The sequence below is a fragment of the Petaurus breviceps genome, unplaced genomic scaffold (genome assembly GCF_028583685.1).
Source record: "Petaurus breviceps papuanus isolate PSGF00001 unplaced genomic scaffold, PetGlider_PUasm1.0 98, whole genome shotgun sequence".
In the NCBI taxonomy this organism is placed as follows: domain Eukaryota; kingdom Metazoa; phylum Chordata; class Mammalia; order Diprotodontia; family Petauridae; genus Petaurus; species Petaurus breviceps.
The window spans coordinates 37,243,440-37,265,537 of NW_027187460.1; the positions used below are offsets into that span (position 1 = coordinate 37,243,440).

Consider the following 22,098-nt stretch of genomic DNA (forward strand, 5'->3'; position numbering starts at 1 on the left):
AATTGTTAAAAATTCTTTAAATCCTAATTCATCATCTACTTTATTTCTAATCAATCCTGGCTAATATGTATTTATACTATCATTTCAATGAAAATTTATATTATTATAAGAGAGATAGCTATGGGATAGTGGATAGAGAGCTAACTTTGGAGTACAGAAGACCTATTTTCAAGTCCTTCCTCTTGATTCATACTTGCCATGTGATTTTGAGCAAATCTTTTAACCACTGAGTGCTATAAACAGTTCTTTAATGCTTTGGGAGAAGATGTCCACCTGAATTTTTAGGAGTTTTTTCATGTGAGAATTTCCTATATCATTGAAATCATTGAAATGACAGCTATTTCTCCAATTGCTACAGTGTAGCTCTTGTAGTTCATGCTGTGTCTATGTATGTGTGTATATGTGTGTCTCTGTGTGGCTATATTTATACATTCACAGGCATATGTCTACATATGCATGTGTTTCTTATATTCATGCATATATGTGTTACATATACCCATGTAAGCATGCTTTCCAGTTGTCCTTTTTTTCAGTCATTCTATGTACCTTCTTTTAATAACCCTCCACAAAAAAAAAAATACATTTATATTGCTCCAGTTAAGCCATACTACTAATATCATGATTCCAAAGTGTTTTGGAATTGTAACACCTTATATTTGTTTGCTTTACTAACACCTACTTCTCCCCAGTCACCGGAAATACAATATGGTGTTTATTTATTTATGTTAATTAAAGTTAATTAGAATTCATTTTGTTTTAAATTTTTGCATACAAGTACATGCAAAGCGCCTTTGAGATAATTGGAATAGCCTTACAGTAATAATAGTTGGATGAATATATGATTTTGCTAGTGTAGTTATTCCCTCTATTCATGAATCGGGCCCACACCTCATCCTTTATGATCCTTGTTTGTGATTTTCCATAAATCTTCCATAGAAGATGACAACCAATGCATGACATATTTTCCTCTCCTTTTTTTCATATGTTTTAGGTACCAGTGTAGTCTTTGTGTTATTCATCTACTAATTTTCCTTCCCACTTGACCAACTCACCTCCTTTTCCAATAATACATTCTCTCCAATGTCCTACTTTTAAAGATGTGAAGGAATCATGGAGTCGCTTTATCAGATCACAAAGTCAAAACTAGGAATCACTGAGCAGTATACTCAGGTTTCATTAGAGTAATTTATGCTCATGTTATTATATAAATGTTTTAAGTTATTTTCACATCTACACAATCTAGCTCTTCAATTAAATTATACAGCTGTCCCTTCCCCATTGAAACATTCCCCATTATGGTTTCGATATAGATATATAAGCATAAGAAAATAAATGAGAATTTGGAGAGATTTTTGTAGGAACTGCAGACAACACGCAAAAGCCAGCCAATGACACAGAAAAAGTTCAAAAACTCAGAAATGCGTAAAATATGTATTATATATCGACATATTTTATCTTTTACTACCATAATAATTTGAACTTCTTCTCTGGTATGAAGGGTGGGCCTAAACATTTTGTGCAGATTTTCCATATCATGGAGAAACCACGTCCCTAACCCTGACAATGTGGAAGGGATAACTGTAATCTCATCAATAGTAAGCATCAGATATTCCCTTTCCTTATATCTTATGCCATGCCCACAAGCAGGTGCTCTACATACCAATGGCACAAAAAAATTTCCAGTTGACCAAAGTTTTCTCCATATGCCCATTGCCAGTTAGTAAACATTTATTAAGTGCCTACTATGTGCTAAGTGCTAGGGATGCAAAGGAAGGAAGAAAAAGATCCTTGCCCTCAAGGAACTCACAATGTGATTGTGACTGTACACCCTTCTGAGTCCAAAGCTGACCTCAAAGCTCTCAGCATGGAATATTACTTCATTTCTCAATGTCTACCTGCCATAATAAAGCCTAGTCCACCTTCTAGAGTGCTTGGGTTTCCCTAGAAGCTTCTGGTCCAGCTATAAACCTTATGTCCTTTAATTCTCTTGAAAAACCATTGGGGTTTTTTATTTTAATTAATGGCACAAATAAATAAATCAAAATGTCTATATAAAGGATCAAGAAACTAATAGACCCAAGGATACAGAGGTTTGGTTTTTTTTGTAAATACCCACAAGTCTCTGCCTTCAAAGGAGCTTATGGTCATATGCACATAATTATAAGACAAGGGAGAGTGTGATTAGGAGAGAAAATAGACCCTGAAAGAGCAGTCTAGAAAAAAATTGAACAGTGACAGAACCCTTTTATATTGGGGCTGGGATGGCCTAGTAAGTATTCATGGATGAGATTACATTTTGGAAAATAAAAAAGATATAATTGATTTGTAAAGCAAATCTACTAATGGAGTCACAAGACATAAATTTTTAGGGAATACAGAACTCCCTGGAGTGGAGAAGCACATGGAAAACATTTTTAAAAAATACTGATTTCACTTTGGAATTTTTCTGATATATTGGCTATTTTAGGAGTCATTGATTCAATTGAAATCTTGTGCAGTAACCACCTTGTCCAACATTTAATCTTGTCAGCATATGAACTCTATCTGTATCTGGCTGTTGTGCTCATGAGTAGGATAACTGGGGAGAGGAGGTTTGCCAATAGCCATGTAATGTGTTTCTCTGTAATTAATAAAACAACAAGATACCTCATGCCTGCTGGGTTGCCCACCTAGCGACATTAGATTAACAAGGAATAGAAAAACAACAATGCACCCAGTTGCTGACAAATAAAATCAAAGGTATTTCAATGCTTGGTCTACCCATCAAAAGCAGAAAAGACCTTGAAGGTTGTTTATGGTATCATAAATCTTTGAGATATAGTCTACATTATGTTAGTGTCAGATTTTGTTTAAAAACAATCTGTTCAGTGGTTCAAGAGAAGAGATTATTGGATGTTTCCAGTGATTTAAAGAAAAAAAAACAAAAAACCTTTTAAAAACAAAATTGTGTTGTTTCTTAGCCAGAAAGTATCTTGGAAAATGTGCATACAGCAAGGAACATGGATTTTTAGACTATATTTAACCTTTAATTTACTAAGAGCTATGTAGTCCTTCCCGAGAGGGCTAAAAATTGCTCAGAACCACACTTTCAGTCCATTGGAAAGGCACTGTAATATGATTTCCTTCTGAATTTTTATTTCTAATGGGAATTTACATTATTACTATTTCCTTCTATTAACATCATCAGCTTCTGAGTATTTTCAGCATATAATCTTAATTTATCTAACAGTCTTTTCCCCAAGATTGCTAAAGAATCAATGCATCTATTCCTATCAAGGCAGTAAATAACTGACTGGAACCACAGGATAATTTGCATTAACCCCCTTTCTTCTCTACACTGAAAAAAAGTGCTCGAGTTAAAGGATAATCATTTCTAAATGGGATCAAGTGAGTACCCAAGTGTTGGCTCCATTGAAATGCTGGCAGGTAAGAGAAAATAGAGATGTATTCATTTTGGAATGTTCCTCAGGCATCCTTGCCAGGAACTGTGGTGATGACTGGCCGACCTTGAGGTCCTTTCTAGGTCTGGTGTTTAGTGATTGGCTGGTATCTTTAGGCTTCCAGACTTCATGCTAGTGGTTCCTAAACAAGATGAATCTTAAGCTCCTCTGCAGAATACAATTAACAGGAGAGCCTGGAGGGAATGATTTCTTCCTTCTAAAAATCTCTGATTTCTGGCTACTTTTATTCAATTCATTTCAACAAAGATGTTTGAAATACCTGCAACCGGTATTTACAAGATACTAAGCAAGACTGAGCAACAAAATTGACCAGGCCCTCAAGGAGCTGACAGTCTGCTAGAGGGGAATTACAAAGCAAAATTTACCTGATTACCAGCCTCCTTGATTCCTTGTTTCACTTGTCCCTTTTCCACTGGAAAGAATGGTAGAGATAAGTAAATACAAGGTAATTAGAGGAGGGTATGAGCTCAGACCACTAGCAGAAAGGAAAAATGAGGAATGGCTTAATGAAGGAGGGGTGCCTAAGCAGAGCTGGGAAGGAAGAGAACAAGTCTGAGAGGCTGGAGGTGAGTGAGGAATGTATTCTCAACATGGGAACTGGTGCGTTCAGTGCAAAGAAGCGGGAGATTGCATGACAGATTTTGGGAAAGAGCTAACCAGAATTGGAATAAGGTGAAATAATGCTGGGAAAAATAAGCAGGAGTAAGATTGTGGAGGACCTTAAGCACCAGGCTGAGGTGCTTTTATTTCATCCTCAAGGCAAAAGGCAGTAAAAGAAGGTTTCTGAACTCAGGAGAAAGAAATGGTTGGTCAGACCCTTCCTGCTTTATGTTTATTATTTCTGACAATTGTGTCAAAAGGATGTATTGGAGAAAAAAGGGACTGGGGAAAGTGATTAGGAGACTATTGCATTTTTTAAAAAATATATTACACTGGGGCAGCTAGGTGATGCAGTGAATAGAGCATCGGCCCAAGAGTCAGGAGGACCTTAGTTCAAATCCAGCCTCAGACACTTAACACTTAGCTGTGTGACATTGGGCAAGTCATTTAACCCCAATTGCCTTGCCTTCCCCCCTCCAATACACACACGTATATATGTGTGTGTATACACATACATATAGATATAGTTATAGATAATATATATGACTAAATATGTCATAAAAATAATAGATAGCATTTACACAGTACATTATGATTTGCAAAAGCTTTACAAATATTTTCTCAATTTATCCTTACAATTAACCTGTGAGGTAGGTGCTATAATTATCTCCATTTTACAGACAAGGAAACTGAGGCAGGAAGAGGTTAAGTGACTTGCCCAGGGTCATACAACTAATAGGCCGAATTTGAATTCAGGCTCCCTGACTTCAGGTACACCTAGCTGCCTCAAGGTAAGACTCTGTACCCATAGTCTCCCCACCTGTAAAGAAAGAAAGGACAGAGTTGCATTTTTACAACTCCTTTTTATGACATCGTCAGACTTAGTGGATGTGTTAGTGAGTTTGACTGAACTGCTTTTCTTTTTACTCTGTTTTATTCTTTGATAATAATAAATACACTTAGCATTTATGTAGCAGTTTAAGGTTTTCAAAGTGTTTTGCAAATATTATTTCATTTTTATCTTCACAAAATCCTTGGGAGGTAGGTGCTATTATCTCCATTTTACAGATGAAGAAACTAAGGCAGACAAATTAATTGACATGCCCAGGGTCACACAGCTAATAAGTGACTGGGGGCAATTTTGAACTCAGGTCTTCCAGACTTCAGGTTCAATGCTCTATTCACTACACTATCTAGTTGTCTCACCTTACCCCAGCCCCACTTGTTCTTGGAGGATGGCTCTCTGGGGTAGTAAAGGAGGGGAGAAATACATTTGGAAAGGAAGGTATTGTAAAAAGAAAATATGTCAATATTTTTTTTGAAACCAGAATAAAATTCCAAAGCCCTATTGCCTATCCCTGAAAGGCTTTTTCCTGGCATCAATGTTTCTTCTCTCCTTGCTTCTCAGGAAATGGGGATGGGTAAGGATGACTGTAGTAAAAGGCTGATGAAATGCAATGAAATTACAGGAGTCAATGGAAAAGATACTCGCTGCAGGGACAGTTTCAAAGGGAGGGTCACAGCTTTAGCCCCCACGGCCTCTGCTGCACTAGTCTGAATGAGATATTGGATGCTTGTCTCCTTATATCCTTGATTGTGGTCACAGAAGCTGAGGGTTGGAAGAGATCTCAAATGTTGTCTCCTTTACCCTAGGCTTTAAAAAGAGTTCTTTCTATAGTATCTCTGTAAAGTGGTCATCCAGCGTCTAATGAGGAAGAAGCCCCTGCCTCCCAAGGCAACTGATTCCACATTTAGATAGTTCTGCTTGGTGGGATTGTTTTCCCCTAATATCAAACTTAAATCTGTGTTTCTGGACCTTCCAAGTACTGCTTCTTGTTCCACTTTCTAGGACCAATCAGAAAAAGTCTGATCCCTCTTCTATGTGACACTCCTAATACCTGAAGAGAGCTATGGCATTTCCCCAAAGTATTCTTTTCTCCAAACTTCTAGATTAAATCTCTCGTTTCCCTCTCCCTCTTCTTCTCCCTCTCCCTCTCTCACTCTCCCTTTCCCTCTACCTCTCCTACCCTTCCTATGTCTCCGTCTCCCTCCCTTCCCACCCCACCCCTTGCCTTGGCAGTACTGTGTATATCTGTGTGGTCCCCACCAGAGAAATACAGGGTCTTGCCAGAATCTTCCTTACTTTTACCACCATGATTCTCTGGTAGTTTCCAACCAGTCGCAAAGACAATATTGTAATAATATTCAGGTTCTGTGTTCACATGTAAGAGAAGGTTGTTGGGTTGTTTCATTTTTTAATGTATTCGCCAATGAGAACACTCCACAAATCTGCTTAATGCTGAAGCTTAGAATCACAGCCAAGTCCTGGTCTCCTGGAATTATTTTCAAAGCAACAAATTTGTCTTGCCACTGAGCAGATTCTTCTCCATCTCTATCTTTCTTGAACTGACCTCATTTTCTCCACCTTTGTGTAGCCATCCAGATCAGCAACTACTTTAGCTGTATCACTACTGGAACTAAACAAAGAGGAAAAATGGAGATGCCATTCGATAGCCAGAGTTTAAGCATTAGATGGGGCATGTAATGTACAACAGTACTGTCAAACTCAAATAGAAATGGGGTACCCTGTGAGCCATATATTCAGAAAATCATATATCAGCACTGTCTGTATTGTCTCATACTTTTTTTTTATTTTGTTAAGTGTTCACCAAATACATTTTAATCTTGTTTCAGTTACAATGGGGGTGTTGCAGGATGCATAAGCCTAAGTGTTTGACACTTGGTGTAGTGGATGCTAGGTTTGACTTGAAATGAGGAAGCCTTGGGTTAATTTCCCATCTTTGAAACGTGCTGACTGTGTAGTCACAAGCAATTGCTCTAACTCTCCCCAGTCAGTTTTTTCATCTATAAAAATATTATGTAACCCCAGTCCCAAAGCTGATTGGTATGGGATTGTCTCCTCATTGGTAGATATTAATGCCCTGTGCCTGCATGAGGGACTGGGCAGAGTTGGTGAGATGGATAGAGAAAGGAGATCAGTCTCTTCGGTCTCTTTGGGATCTTCTGGCTTCTGGCTTTAAAGAGATGGATGATGCCGAGCCCACTTAAAGTTGCTGAGGGAAGAAAATGACTGGGCAGAAGTCAATATGAGAGGAGCTGGCAATCTTCATCATGTCCCTACCCCCAGTTTGCAACACTAGATTCTTTGAAGAATTTCCCCTTTGGGGAAGATCTGGGACTTTCTGAGTCAATCACACTGAGTTATCTTTGCTCCCATTGGGAGAGTTCCTTCAGTCTATATTATCTGGTATATATTCTCCTAGGTATACTTTCTCAGATTTCTGTTTTGCTGTTGACATGGATAAATGGGTTTCTTTACTGCTTGCTATGTGTGTTTATTGTAGAACTATCATTTAGTGGGAAGGGAGTCGAGATATAAAGCTTGACATTCTTTTTTCAAAAATGACAAATGCTAGAAGGGATGTGGGAAAATGGGTACATTAATGTACTATTGGTAGAGTTGTGAACTGGTTCAACCATTCTGGAGCCCTGTTTGGAACTATGCCCAAAGGCTTTTAAATAGGTGTGTAGCCCAAAGAGATTCTTAAAAAAAGAGCTCGTACATACAAAAATATAGCAGCTCTTTTTGTAGTGGTAAAGAATTGGAAATTGAGGGTATGTCCATCAGTTGAAGAAGGATAGAACAAGTTTTGGTGTATGATTGTGATGGAAAAATATTGTGCAATAAGAAATGATGGACAGGAAGATTTCAGAAAAACCTGGGAAGATTCATATTAACTAATACAAAGTGAAGTGAGCAGAATCAAGAGAACATAGTACACAGTTAACAGCAATATTGCTAGGATGATCAACTATGAAAGTCTTAGCTACTCTAATCAATACAACAATCCAAGACAATTCTAAAGGACTCATGATAAAAAAAAATTCTGACTACATCCAGAAAGAGAACTGTTGAACTCTAACCACAGATTAAAGCACACTTTTTTTTCCACTTAGTTTATTGTTCTTGCTTTTTTTTTGCAACATGCCTAATATGGAAATATATTTTGCATGACTTCACATGTATAATTGAAATTATATTGCTTGCTTTTTAAATGAGTGGGAGGGAGAGAATTTGAAATTTTATATTTTTCAAATGAATGTTAATTTTTTTAAATAAAGTTTAAAAAAGTTAAAAAAAAGTTATAAATGGAAAAAGAGAGATCTTCCTTTCTCCATTAAGAAATAGCAATCAGGAGTTTAGCTTGAATCTAAAAATTGCATCCCCTAGACCAGTAATCTTTAAGGGAACAGACAGATATGGTTTAGCCCCATACCCACCCCTCTGAGGAGAGTATAGTGACCACCCCCTTGTCTCCCTGGGAAAAGTGTCAAGGGAGGAGATGCTAGAGGTATCAATTCTGCCTCCCTGCAGGCCACACTTAGGACAGCACCACACCCCATGCTACATGTGGGGAACCACCTAGCCACATTTATGATCATTTTAGTGCCCTCCAGGGGGTTGTTGTGATATACAAATGAGAAATTTTATATATCCTTCTATATAGAAACATATCTATATAGAAATATGTGTATTTCTATATAGAAACTTTAAAGAACTATGTAAATGTCAGTTGCTGTAATTGTTATTCATTGGGCTAGGGAACTTCTAGGTGAAGAAACTTTGAAGAGTCAAGAATACATACTCTATTAAAAATCCTTAATTACATTGCACTTCCATTTTTCCAATTATAAAATGGGAAGAGTAAGGATTTTTTTTAAAAAAAGCAATTGGGGTTAAGTAACTTGCTCAAGGTTATACGGCCAGTTATTTCTGGGTGTGGGGCTAAGTATCTGAGCCCAGATTTGATCCCCAGGTCATCCCGACACTGGAGCCGGTGCTCTTACTCACTGTGCTACCTGGCTGCCCCAAGAATAAGGATTTTTACATTCATGAAACCCGAACAAAGAATTTTGAGTAGCTATATGACATATGTGGCATGTACATTGATGCCAGAAATAGTTCCATGAGGATCTGTTAAATGTACGCAAATATACAAGTACATTTGTTGTTCAGTAATTTTTCAGTTCATATCTGACTCTTCATGACCCCATTTGGGTTTTCTTGGCAAAAGTACTAGAGTGGTTTGCAATTCCTTCTCCGACTCATTTTATAAATGAGGAAACCAAGGCAAACAGGTTTAAGTGGCTTGCCCAGGGTAACACATCTAGTAAGTGTCTGAGGCTGGATTTGAATTCATGAAGATGAGTCTTCCCATATACAAAAATATTCCTGATCTACCCTGCCTATTGATGTGTATCTCGATACTGTTGACCAGCCTGTGCTGATTGATATTGCCACAGTAATCAGTCACCTGATCATACTTGCATGAAGGAAAATGTGTTTGTGAGATGACTGAGTTTGGGGTACAGTTTAGGGCCCTGGAATGTAATAAAGTTAATTAGCCCACACAGGGATCAAACCTGTGACCTTGATCTCATTAACATTATGTTCAAGCCCAGTGAACAAACCGGCCTCTCTCTGTAATAGAGGGCATGGGTCTGTCCTGAATCACAACAGTTACCTGTGGGAGTGGAATGTCCAAGCTTTGAAATAATGCATGCTAACAGCTCAGAAAAGAAAGGAGAAGGAATGCTTTGTAAAATTAAAATGGCCAAGGGAACTGAGATCATCCAGTGGTGAGAATGGTTTTTCAAACAGCATTGAAAAATTTAGAACATACAGTACATCTATTTCCTGTTTTTATTCAGACCCCAATCCTCTCCTTTGAGGAGTACACGGATCCTGATGGTCATTATCAGTGGTTGTACTGGTCACCATAGTAGTAGCAATCAACTCTAATACTGATAACTAGCATTTCTGTAGGACTTCAAAGTTTGCACAGCATTTTATATATGTTGTCTCATTTGATCCTCACAGTAGCCCAGTAAGATAGAGGCTGTTTTGGATACAAAGAAAGTGGAATTTAGCTAGGTCAAATGACTTGCTTGTTGTTGATCAGTCATGTCATTCTCTTCATGACCTTGTTTGGGGTGTTCTTCGCAAAGATACTGGAGTGATTTGCCACTTCCTTCTCCAGATCATTTTTACAGATGAAGCAACTGAGGCAGAGTTAAGTGACTTGCCCAGGTCACACAACTAGTACATATCTGAAACTAGATTTGAACTCAGGAGGATCAATCAGCCTTCCTGACTCCAGGCCTGACGCTCTATTTACTGTGCCACCTTGCTGCCCATAATTATTTACCTAGGGACCCACAATCAGTAAGTGTCTGAATTAGGATTCAAAGTCATATCTCCTGGTGCTAAATAAATCCAGCACTATGGACAGCACCATTTTATCCCTTTGGTCCACTGCCCTTTGATTGGTTCATTGCGCAATACTATATCTGCTAGAGCCTAAGAAGGAATATGGAGTTCACATGAGTGACTTTACAAAAAAGGTTATTGTCAAAGGTTGAAATGAAGGAGGATTATAATGTTGCCTAAATTAATATTGTCTTTAAGATCCATGGCTTTCACAGACATGTTGATGTACTGTTGGTAGAGCCATGAAACCACTCCAGATATGAATTTGTAATTGTACAATAATGATAACTAAACTATCTATCCTTTGACATAGCATACACACCAAAGAAGTCAAAGACAAACTTCTTCATATCACAGAGCCAGATATTTGTAGCAGCATATTAAAATGTAAATTTTCATTGATATTTTCTGTTTCTTAAATCACCTAAGTATCCCGTGTATCTTTCCCTTTCCCAGAGAGCTATCCTATATGAAAACCTTTTTTTTTTTCCTTTTTGGAGGGCAATTGGGGTTAAGTAACTTACCCAAGGCCACACAGCTAGTTTTTGTGTTAAGTGTCTGAGTCTGGATTTGAACTCAGGTCCTCCTGACTGCAAGGTGGGTGCTCTATTCACTGGGCCACCTAGCCACCTCAACAAATAATGTTTTTGGAGAGGAAAAAGAGGGAGTGGAGTGGGGGCAGTCAGCACAGCTAATTGAAAAAGTCTGAAAACATGTGTAATGTGTAACACCTGTAGACCTCCGGGGTATGTTGGGAATGTCTTCTCATATCTCTTCATTTGAGCACTACTTGATATTTATAATTGTGTTACCTTTTATTTTTTGGTGCGTCATTGTTTTTTAGTTATTGTAGTTACTATGTATATTGTTTTCTTGGCTCAGCTTACTTCAGTTTGCATTCTTTCCTATAGATTTTTCCATTCTATATATTTGTTGCCCACATCATTTACACTTATTATTCATTTGAGCCTTGCAACATCCCTGGAAGGTAAGCACTATTTTCATTCCCAATTTACAGATAAGGCAACAGAGGATAAGTGACTTGTCCAGAGTGTGCAAAGCAAGATTTGAACTTGTTTCTTCCTTACTCCAGGCCAAGCACTCTATCCACTGTGCCAGTTAGGACTGCCCCATGGTAGGGCCCTTGCCCACCACATCCCTAATTAGGCAGCCCACCACTGATCTATATCCTCTCTTGTTGACTTTTTTTTTCTACATTTGTCTAGAAATCTCTCTTGTGTTTGTGCCCTTCCATTCCTCTAGGTGCCGATTAACCCAGAGATTCCAACTCTCCCCACCTCAGGACAAGTATATTTTTCAAGTACTAAAACCCTAGACTTAATCCAGTTTATGGTCTCATTTCCCTTCACCTATCTCTCTTTACTCCTAGGAACATTCATCAGTGCAACTCCCTTGTACATCCAAAATAAGTCTTCCTTCCTTTCCCTCTCCTTTTCACACTTTTCCCTTTCTTCCTCACCCTCTCCATTATAGGACCTTCTCTTTCTAAGAGTGCAGAGGTGACTTTCCCCTCATTGCTAGCCCTTGATTTGACCCTAATACATCACTCACTTCTCTTTATTCCCTTCCTCCCCTTTTTTGTACTTTCCCATGTTCTAATACAGTTCCACAAAAGGAGCATTCATCTGTAAGCAGGGTGCTGCCAAGTTCTGTCCCTTAGTACTTTCCCGTAATACTATCTGCCTCTTCACCGTTACTTACCTTCACCAGATTTCCACCTTCACCCCAGGATCCTTGGGTACATTTAGAAAGAAGTCTCTTAATAGTCTTTCTGTTGTCACTCTTGCTGTTTCTATCTGCATTTTTTCACACCTCTTGCATTTCTGTTGTTTGGGGTATTTAAGAGGCAAACAATCTCACCATTCTGGTTTCCTTTCTAAAAAATGTTTCAAAATCTTCATTATTATTGAATGTCCATCTTTTCTCCTATATGGTTGAACTCAGATTTGCAGGAGAGATCACCCTGAGTACCATTGCTCTTCAGAGCACATTTCATTTCCCCTCTCCCTTTTTTTGATGGGTATGGAATAGTCTTGCATTTTTAAAGTGTCCTTTCCTTTGTATTTGGAAGTGTCTTTCTCCTGATGACTTTCAGAACTTATTGTTTCTGAATTTAATTGTTAAATTTAACCACTGTGTTTCTTGGAGTTTGCAACCTTGAGTTTTATTCTGGAGATGGTCTGTGAATTCTTTCAATTGGAATTTCTTTTTTTTTATTTTTTTTACTTAAAAAAAATGCTTTATTAACTTCTGATTTACATCAATCGTTTCCGCCAGATTCTGAGTTACAAATTTTCTCCCCGCTTTTCCCCCACCCACCGCCCAAAAATAGCAGTCCCACAGGATATCCCCTCCTCCAATCTGCTCTCTCCCATATTTTCTCCCATACCCCTTTCGACTTTTCCAGTGGATCTCTATGCCTCAGTGCCTGTATATCTTATTTCCTAATTACATGTAAGATGGTATTAATAATAATATATATACATATATATGTACATATATATTTAAATATTTGATTTTAAAACTTTCAATTCTAGATTCATTCCCTTCCTTCCCCGTCACCCACTCCCACTGGGAAGGCAAGCAGTTCAGTATAGCTTGTACATGTGTGGCTAATGCAAAACAACAACATAGTAGATATATTGTAAAAGACTGACTATACTTCCCTCCCTCCCATCCCACCTCCCACCTGCTCCACTCTCTACCCTGATCCCATCCCTTTTCAAAAGTGGGTGCTACCAACTTCCCTCCCCCCCAGCCTGCCCTCTCTTCCATCATTCCCCCTCTCATCCCCTTCACCCCATATTCTCCTGAAGGGTGAGATACCCTATTTAGTGTGTATTTCACTCCCTCCTCAAGCCAGATTCAATGGGAATAAGGTTGACCCATTCCCTTTTGCCTTCCTATTCTTCCCCTCCATTGTAACCATTTTCCCTTGCCTCTTCTGTATGAGATAGTTTACCCCAGGAATTTCTTTTTTTTATGTTTAGCAATTTGGGGAAATTTTTTCCCCCCTTCATTATGGTATTAAGATTTTTCGTCCATCATGTTTTTCTGGGAGACTGATGATCCTTCCTGTCTGTACATCTTGTCTTCCATTTCAGTATGTTTTGCTTGCATAGTGAGGATATTTTCTTTCAATGTTCTTATTGTTTTTTGCTTCTCTTATACTAGATTGCCCTTTAGTTTCTGTATATTTACATTCCCAATCTATTGTTCTCTCTTTTGTTTCCTTCATGAGCTTGCCATTGCAGCTTTATCTGCTCATTAATTTTGTTCTGCAGGACATAAGTTGTGCACTCAAAATTCTCATTTTCTTTTAAACTGCCCAAGAATAGTGTGTTGTGGTTGCATGTTCTCCTCAAATTCCACGGGATTCTCTGTCTCATATTAGATCATTCCCTCCTCTCCTTTATTTTGGCAGTATTTCTTCATAGATGCCTGAACTCAATTGCTAGATCTGAAGTCTATGTTTCTTTCTGTTATTACTGTTTTTCTGTTTTACTGATTTATGTGTTTATGTTCAGGATTTTTCAGTTTTCTTCTTTCTTAAATTTTTGATATTTTCAGTTTCCTCTCCCCCTTTTATCACTGATTTTATCCCCTCTGATTATGTTTTTTTGGGCAAATCTCAAAGTATCTCTGCCTCCTCCCATAATGGGAATGATTCACCAGCCTACATTTCTGTCCCAGATGACTTTTTGGTGTTCAGAACTGGCCCCAGCTAGGTGCTATACTTTTTTCCCCTCAGTCATGGTAGAGTGCTACATAGCTCCACACATGTACTGTATCTTTTCCTGATGATCTATCCCACTTCGTTTTTTCCTCAGCTCTCTGGCCCAGCACCAGCAGAGCCTACTTTTCCCTGGGATACAGTTCTTGTCAGGCTTTTGGCCCTGAAGTAATTTGGCCAACCAGACTATCGAGGTCTGAGCAAATTTCTGCAGCCTGGGACTAGGGTCTCTCTTGCACTAGAAAGAGGGAAGGGGAACAGGGTCCAGAAGTGAGTTTTGGATTTGGGGGCTCCCAGACCATTGAAACAGATGAAGCTGCTTTATCTTTGGTGCATACCGTGTTTCCCCGATAATAAGACACTGTCCTATTATTTTTTTTGGACAGAAAAACACCAGAGGGCTTATTTTCAGGGGAGAGCTTATTTTAATGAACATTGACAGCAATTTTAATAAACAGTTAAATGCGAACAAAAAAATGTACCAGCAAGCAAATCACTGGGGAAGAACAGGATGATGCACTCACTGCTGCAGCTCTGATTGGATGCAACTCCGAGCGCGGCGTGCATTTCACCCGGGGGGGCGGTGCATATAGAGGGTACCGTAATGTAGCGTGTAGCAGGGGATCACCTTCACTACAGTAGCAATCTCAATAGGGCTTATTTTCGGGGGAGGGCTTATTTTAGAGGAATCTTACACAGTACGGGGAGGGCTTATTTTCAGGATAGGTCTTATTATCAGGGAAACACGGTAATTTCTATTTTGGAGAAGTCTGAGAGCTTGTGGAGATCAGAGATAATGTTTAGTCCACCATTTTGTTGCTTATATAACTGAGAAGTCAGCAGTATTGTTTATGTTTTCAAAAAACTGGAAACAAAGTAGGTGCCCATCAATTGGTGAATGGCCAAACTACAGCATTTGAATGTGATAAAATATTAGTGTATAATGAAAAATTATCAACAACCTGGGAAGATTAATTGGTAAAGAATCAAATAAGCAGAACCTAAAGAACAATATATAAAATTACTTCAGTACTATAAATGAAAATATTAAAAAATAAGTCATACTCTGACAAAATAATAAACTACATTTTTCCCCTCAGGACAGAGAAGTGTGGGGCTAGTAGGATAGAATATTGTACAAACTATTGTATCTTATTTTTGATTTGATTCTATTTCTTTGTAATAAACTGGAGGTTTGACTGATAAAAGGCATTATCAATAAGATGTTTTGTTTTGTTACTTTTCTGTAGCTTTACAGTGGGAATAGTGTATATTGGAAGATAGGCATACTAGTGCATATTTGGTGATGCTGTGAATTAGTCTGACCATTTTGAAAAGCAATTCAGAATTATGTGAATAAAGTGACTAAAATGTCCATGACCATTAATCTAGAAATTCTGTTATTAAGCTTATACCCAAAGGAGCTGGTTAATTAGGATATAGTTTACATAGACACCAAAATGTTTCTAGCAATGTATTTTGTGATAGCAAAGAATTGAAGGCAAAGAAGATACTCATAGATTGGGGATTTGCTAAACAAAATGTGGTATATGCATGTAATGGAATATCACTGGGATAAGAAATAGAAAATATGGGGGCAGAGCCAAGATGGCAGAGTGCTTCTGCACAACCTTCCCGTGGCTCCCGCTTCCACCTTCCCCAATACATGTAAAAAGGGGACTCTAAACAAACTTTGGAGCTGCAGAAGCCACAAAATGACACAGAGAAGCTAACCTCCCGCTGAGGACAGCCTGGCAGGCAGGCCAGCAGGAATCCAGCGCAGCCCCACACCAAGGCTTTAGCCCCAGGGCGAGCCTGACTAGCCGCGGCCAGAGGGACTCCAGATCAGAAGCAGCAGGGCAGTTTCCGGATTTATCAACACATAGATGCAAAGGACAAAGTGAGAGGCCAGTGCAGTCTGAACTTTGGGACCAGTAAGTGGGAATGCGTGGCTTTTACCCCGAGGGCGAGAAGATGCTTAGACACCTGCACAGCCAGCCAGTGCCACATGGCAGCTTCAGCTCCTGGCCTGCAGAGTGTAGGGGAACCAAGCACCAGTCTGAGGGGTAATCGCTGTTGCTTTAACCTGCTTGGATCTGGATTGTAGTCTAGGGTGGAGGTCCTGGGGGGGTGTGTCCAGCTTGTCAGAGGGTGTGGAGACCTCAGAGAGGGCACCCAACTAATACCTCCGGGAGCTGAGAAAACCCCAGTGTTTGGTACGAAAACTCCCTGTCTGGTGGCAGAGTCCTACTGTGGCAAAAAGCCCAAAAGTCAAGTAATTGAGTGGCAAAATGAGCAGGCAAAGGAAACAAACAGAAGATTCCAACATTACACTCCTATTTTGGGGACAAAAAGGAGCAAAGCATGGAACAGGAGGAAAACAGTGAAGTCAGAACTCCTGCACCAAAAGCTTCAAAGGAAAATACAAGCTGGTTACAGGCCATAGAGGACCTTAAGAAGCAGATAAGAGAAGTGGAGGAAAAATTGGAAAGAGAAATGAGAACAATGCAAGAAAATTATGAAATGAGAGTCAACAGCCTGACTGAGGAAAATAATACCTTAAAAAACAGACTGACGCAAATGTCAAAGGAAGCTCAAAAAGGCAATGAGGAGAACAATGCCTTAAAAAGCCAAATTTGCCAGATGGAAAAAAGAATCTCAAAAGCTCAATGAGGAGAATCATTGCTTGAGAATTAGATTGGAGCAAATGGAAGCTAATGACTTTATGAGAAATCAAGATGCTGTTAAACAGATCCAAACACATGAAAGAATAGAAGGCAATGTGAAATATCTCATGGGAAAAACCACTGACCTGGAAAATAGATCCAGGAGAGATCATTTAAAAATTTTTGGACTACCTGAAAGCCATGACCAAAGTAAGAACCTAGAAAGCATCCTCCAGGAAGTTCTCAAAGAAAACTGCCCTGATGTTTTAGTACCAGAGGGCAAATTAGAGGTTGAAAGAATCCACCGATCACCTCCTGAAAAAGATCCCAAAAAGAAAACTCCTAGGAATATTATAGCCAGGTTCCGGAATTCCCAGACTAAGGAGAGAATATTACAAGCAGCCAGGAAGAAACAATTTGAATATTGTGGAAACACAATCTGGATAACCCAAGATCTGGCAGCTTCTACACTGAGGGATTGAAGGGCTTAGAATATGATATTCCTGAGGTCAAAGGAGCTGGGATTAAAACCAAGAGTCACCTACCCAGCAAAACTGAGTATCATGTTTCAGGGGAAAATATGGTCATTCAGTGCAATAGAGGACTTTCAAGCATTCTTGCTGAAAAAACCAGAGTTGAACAGAAAATTTGACATTCAGATACAAGAAGCAAGAGAAGCATGAGAAGGTAAACAGGGAAAAGAAATCATAAGGAACTTATCAAAGTTGAACTATTAACATTCCTACATGGAAAAACAATAATTTTAACTTATGAAACTTTTCTCAGTAGTTGAAGGGATTAGAAATATATATATATATATATATATATGTATATATGTCTATATATGAGGGTATATGGGCATATGAATACATATGTGAATGTGTGTATACAGGTATACATAGATAGAAGGCACAGGACCAATTTAACAGGAAGGGATGATACTTAAAAGGTGAAATTAAGAGGTGAGAGGAATATAATGAGAGGAGATGGGGAGAGACATACGGGGTAAACTATCTCATACAGAAGAGGCAAGGGAAAATGGTTACAATGGAGGGGAAGAATAGGAAGGCAAAAGGGAATGGGTCAATCTTATTCCCATTGAATTTGGCTTGAGGAGTGGGTGAAATACATAAATAGGGTATCTCACCCTCCATGAGAATGGGGGGGGAAGGGATGAGAGAGGGGATGATGGAAGGGAGGGCAGGCTTGGGAGGAGGGAAGTTGGAAGCACCCACTTTTGAAAAGGGATGGGATCAAAGTAGAGAATAGAACAAGTGGGAGGTGGGATAGGAGGGAGGGAAATATAGTCAGTCTTTTACAATATATCTACTATGTTATTGTTTTGCATTAGCCACACATGTACAACCTATACTGAACTGCTTATCTTCCCAGTAAGGGTGGGTGACAAGGAAGGAAGGGAATTAATCTGGAATTGAAAGTTTTAAAATCAAATATTCAAATATATACATATGTATATATAAAAAAAGAAACAGAAAATATGATGAAGAAAGAGAAGCATGGAAAGATTTACATGAACTGATGCAGAGTGAAATAAACAGAGCCAAGAAAACAATATGCCCAATAAATACAACAATGTAAATGGATTATTAGTTAATATTGCAAAATTACAAATAATAAGCATGTCACTAAAGAATAGGTATGACAAGACTAGCATCCTACTCTCTTGCAGAGGTAGACAGTCTAAGAGTATGGAATATTGAATATATATTCATGCTTTTATATATATTTATTGGTTTTGCTTATTTATTTCTCTCTTTTCTTTGTTATATGGGATAGCTCTCTGGGAAGGAAGGAGAGGAATGCTTAGAGAAATTTTGGTGACAAATAAGCAAAAAGTTCTCAAAAATTCATTTTAAAAAAATATATACATAGCCTTCTATTATCCAGGCTTTCTATTCTTCTCTTTCTCTGAGTAACACAGATAGCTTTATTTTATATTTCCTTTATAGCATAAAAATTTCTTTTCTAGCAAGACCCAAAATCCAGGTCTCCAGGCACTGACTTGGTTACTCAAAAGTAATAAATAGATGTTTGTGAAGATCCTTCAGTAAGTATTGTTTATTTTCTTCTTCCTAACACTCCAGGACGGGCACTGCTGAGACTCACTGACAAAAAACTGGAACGAATGGGGATCGCCCAGGAGAACCTCCGACAGCACATCTTGCAGCAGGTGCTTCAGCTGAAGGTTCGAGAAGAAGTCAGGAACCTTCAGTTACTCACACAAGGTACCTCACTATTTCCTACTGGATGGACTGAAGAGAGAGGGAAGGGAGTATACTTCCAAATATCCAAAAATGAGAGATTCTTTTGTTCCCTACCAAAAGATCCTTCACAAAAATCTTCATTGTGATCTCGAAAAACATCTTTTTATAAAAGTAGGTAAAAATCTCTCCATAGAAAGGTAGGGAGGTGGAAGAATATGGTTGCAGAATGTCATATACAGATGTGGTTACTGTTTCTGTCAGTCTCCTTAAGGATTTTACTTTGCTATAAGGAAATATGTATTATCTGTAGGCGGAAAGTATAAGGAGATTGTTATGGTGTTTTTAAAAATCCATAAATATAATTTAAAGAAAGCAACCACTGATTGCTAAACAAACTATGGAAGCATCTTAGTCTAACCAGTTAATCTGAAAAGCTCCTTGGAGATGGATATCATTCTATCATTTATGTACTATTTTTGGTTTATTTCTTTGGTGTTGGGAACTTTTGTTGTAAGAGCTCCCATTGTCTTCAAGACTATGCCTGGGGCACAAAGACAGTAAGTGACTTCACTATAGTCACACAGGTAGTGTGGGTCAGAGGTGAAACTTGAACACATCTTCCTGACTCCAAGGCCAACCCCCTCTCCGCCATGGCAGACAAAGTGGACATGGAATGTTTTACTTATTGTTAGAAAAGAAGACAAGTAAGAAGAAGGCATTTTAGAAGTCTTTGAAAACAGTGGAAAAAAACCTGTTAAGTCTCTGAAATGGAAAGTCTTTTAAAAAATAGATATCAAGAAAGACCTGTATGTCAATTTCATGTCGTACTCAAGAGGAATCCTTAATTGCTTCAATAGTTCTAGTACATTTAAGGCCCTTTTCACTGTAGGGTCGGTTCAAGCTAAAGCTGAAGTGTAGACAATACCCTATATTACATTTCAGCATTAAAAAAAGAAAGATATATTTTCTTCCATGCAGGATGCAGACTGGTAGCCTCACCCAAGTGCATCAACCACAGATTGCTTTGACTTTTTGTTTTATTTTAATGGCTATTTTGTGTCATTTCAAATGAAGAGATAATAATAAAATGTGTTTGGAGAGCACTGGATACGTTTTTCAATCTGCAAAATATTGTGACTGGCTAAGCTATGTGCGTAATGGTATTAGAGAAAACTAGGTCAGCCAAGTCTCATGGTACACTGAGATTAACTCAATAATAATCTATCTCCCTAGAAGAAAGCCGGCTGCCTGGATGATAACTGTTCTATAGGGATGTGTTTATACATCAGGTAATCTGAGAATTGTTTCACTCATTTGATCTGTACTGTGTAAGCATTTTGTTCCCAATGACTTATTACCAGTGGACTTATAGGTGGTATTACATACACTGTGTGATTTACGAATGACCAATAGAAAGTTTGCCTAGGCTCTTCTTGGATTTGCAGATAACAGGCACTTTATAAAGGCTTGTTGTGCAATGTTGGAGTATCCAAAGAATTTTTGTTTTCCTTCTATAAAAGAAATTAATTTCAACTCTATTCTGTTCAGTTCTATTTTATTAAGCACCAGCTGTAGATGAGACACTGTGTAAACAATTTGGTGCAGGGTTGAGGGTATGTATTGGATAAGACAATGAGATTAGCCGTGTTCATTAAACACCCCTCAGGAATCCATTTTTGTCCAGATACTTTCCGTATACCTGTGATGTTTCCTTTATGAAACTGTTTATAGTATTGCTTGCCATAGATACATTTTCCCCACACCATTGCTGGAACCTTTAAACTCCATGTCATTTTCATTCTGAAATGGTGATGCCGAAGTTCAACCTCTTTATTTTGTTTGTGAATATCTTTGATTTGGAAAAGCTACATCCTTTTAATAATAACAGTGACAACAACGATAACAATAGCAATACCTAGCATAGTATACAGTACATAGTAAGTGCTAACTAAATACTTTGTCATTCATTCATGTAACAATAATAATAATAATAATTAGTGAGACCCGTATTTTGCAAACAATTTCTTACATGCTTTCTCCCCCATTAAAATACATGGACGTATTTTTAACTTTCTTTGTATCCCTGGCACTTAGCACAGAGTTATGGCAAATAGCAGTAACTTAATGAATATTTGTGGGATGATTGAGTGATTAAATGAATAATAGCTTACACTCATGTATCACTTCAAGGTTTGCAAAATGATTATACAAACTATTTTATTTAAGTCTAACAACAAAACTGTGATTTAAGTACTCTTATCCCCATTTTACAGATTTGGAAACTGGGATTCAGAAGTGAACAGACTTGCCCAGGGTCACACGCTTATCCCTTTAGAATACATCAAGTTACCTTGAATTTAAGTATATTGTATGCAGTCACCACTATAATATATATACCACCACGACTATGCTGTCTCCTTTTAAGTGGGGGAAGAGGGGGACTAAGATTGATTTCATTAGTATAATGATTTCCAACTAAAGAAGATTCTGCCAATACATCAGCAACTGTTGTGTGGCCATCTCGAGAATTACCTTGAACACTGAGATGTTAAGTTATTTTCCCAGGGTCACACAGCCCATACATGTCAGAGAAAGGACCAGACTTCTCTTTTCACTACCCTATACAGCTTCTCTATCAACCTTTTACATATCAACATATAAGCATATATCATATCGAGGAGCTTTTTAAAAATGCTGAACCTTCTTTAAGTAAATTACCTTTTTTTTTTTTACAAATTTTAAATTGTGTCAGAATAATAGACAGACTTAAAGGCAACAAATAGCCTTAAAATATTTAGGGAGTTGATTTGGAGTTGAACACCTTGGAGTTTAATTCCCCTGACTGAATTAATATTTACGTGATGTGAAAATTAAAGGTGTTGAGATGTGAGCATCTATGATGAATATTTGATTTTTCATCCCCATGCACCATAATCAGCAGAAATATTATGCTAAATAAGTGAAAAGATTTCTGAATGTCACTTAGCTGTCAAATAAAGTCTAAATTCCCTGGAAATCCCAAATTCCACTCTCTTGGAAAGCCTGAATCACTCATTGTAGATGTGAAGTATCTTTCATCTTCCTCAACCAGTTACAATTC

At 38.2% G+C, this 22,098-nt stretch overlaps 1 protein-coding gene across 5 annotated transcripts in view; it reads left to right on the forward strand.

Moving 5' to 3' along the window:
• Positions 1-22,098, forward strand: part of SAMD12 (sterile alpha motif domain containing 12) — a 604,883-nt gene that overhangs the window by 379,928 nt on the left and 202,857 nt on the right. For 4 of the 5 annotated variants that reach the window (XM_069081255.1, XM_069081256.1, XM_069081254.1 and 1 more), the window contains one exon: positions 18,879-19,019. In XM_069081255.1, the coding sequence (XP_068937356.1) occupies positions 18,879-19,019 (141 nt within the window). Of the gene's footprint in view, positions 1-18,878; positions 19,020-20,231; positions 20,270-22,098 lie in introns of those variants that run through there. The other variant, XM_069081258.1, reaches the window with a different exon arrangement.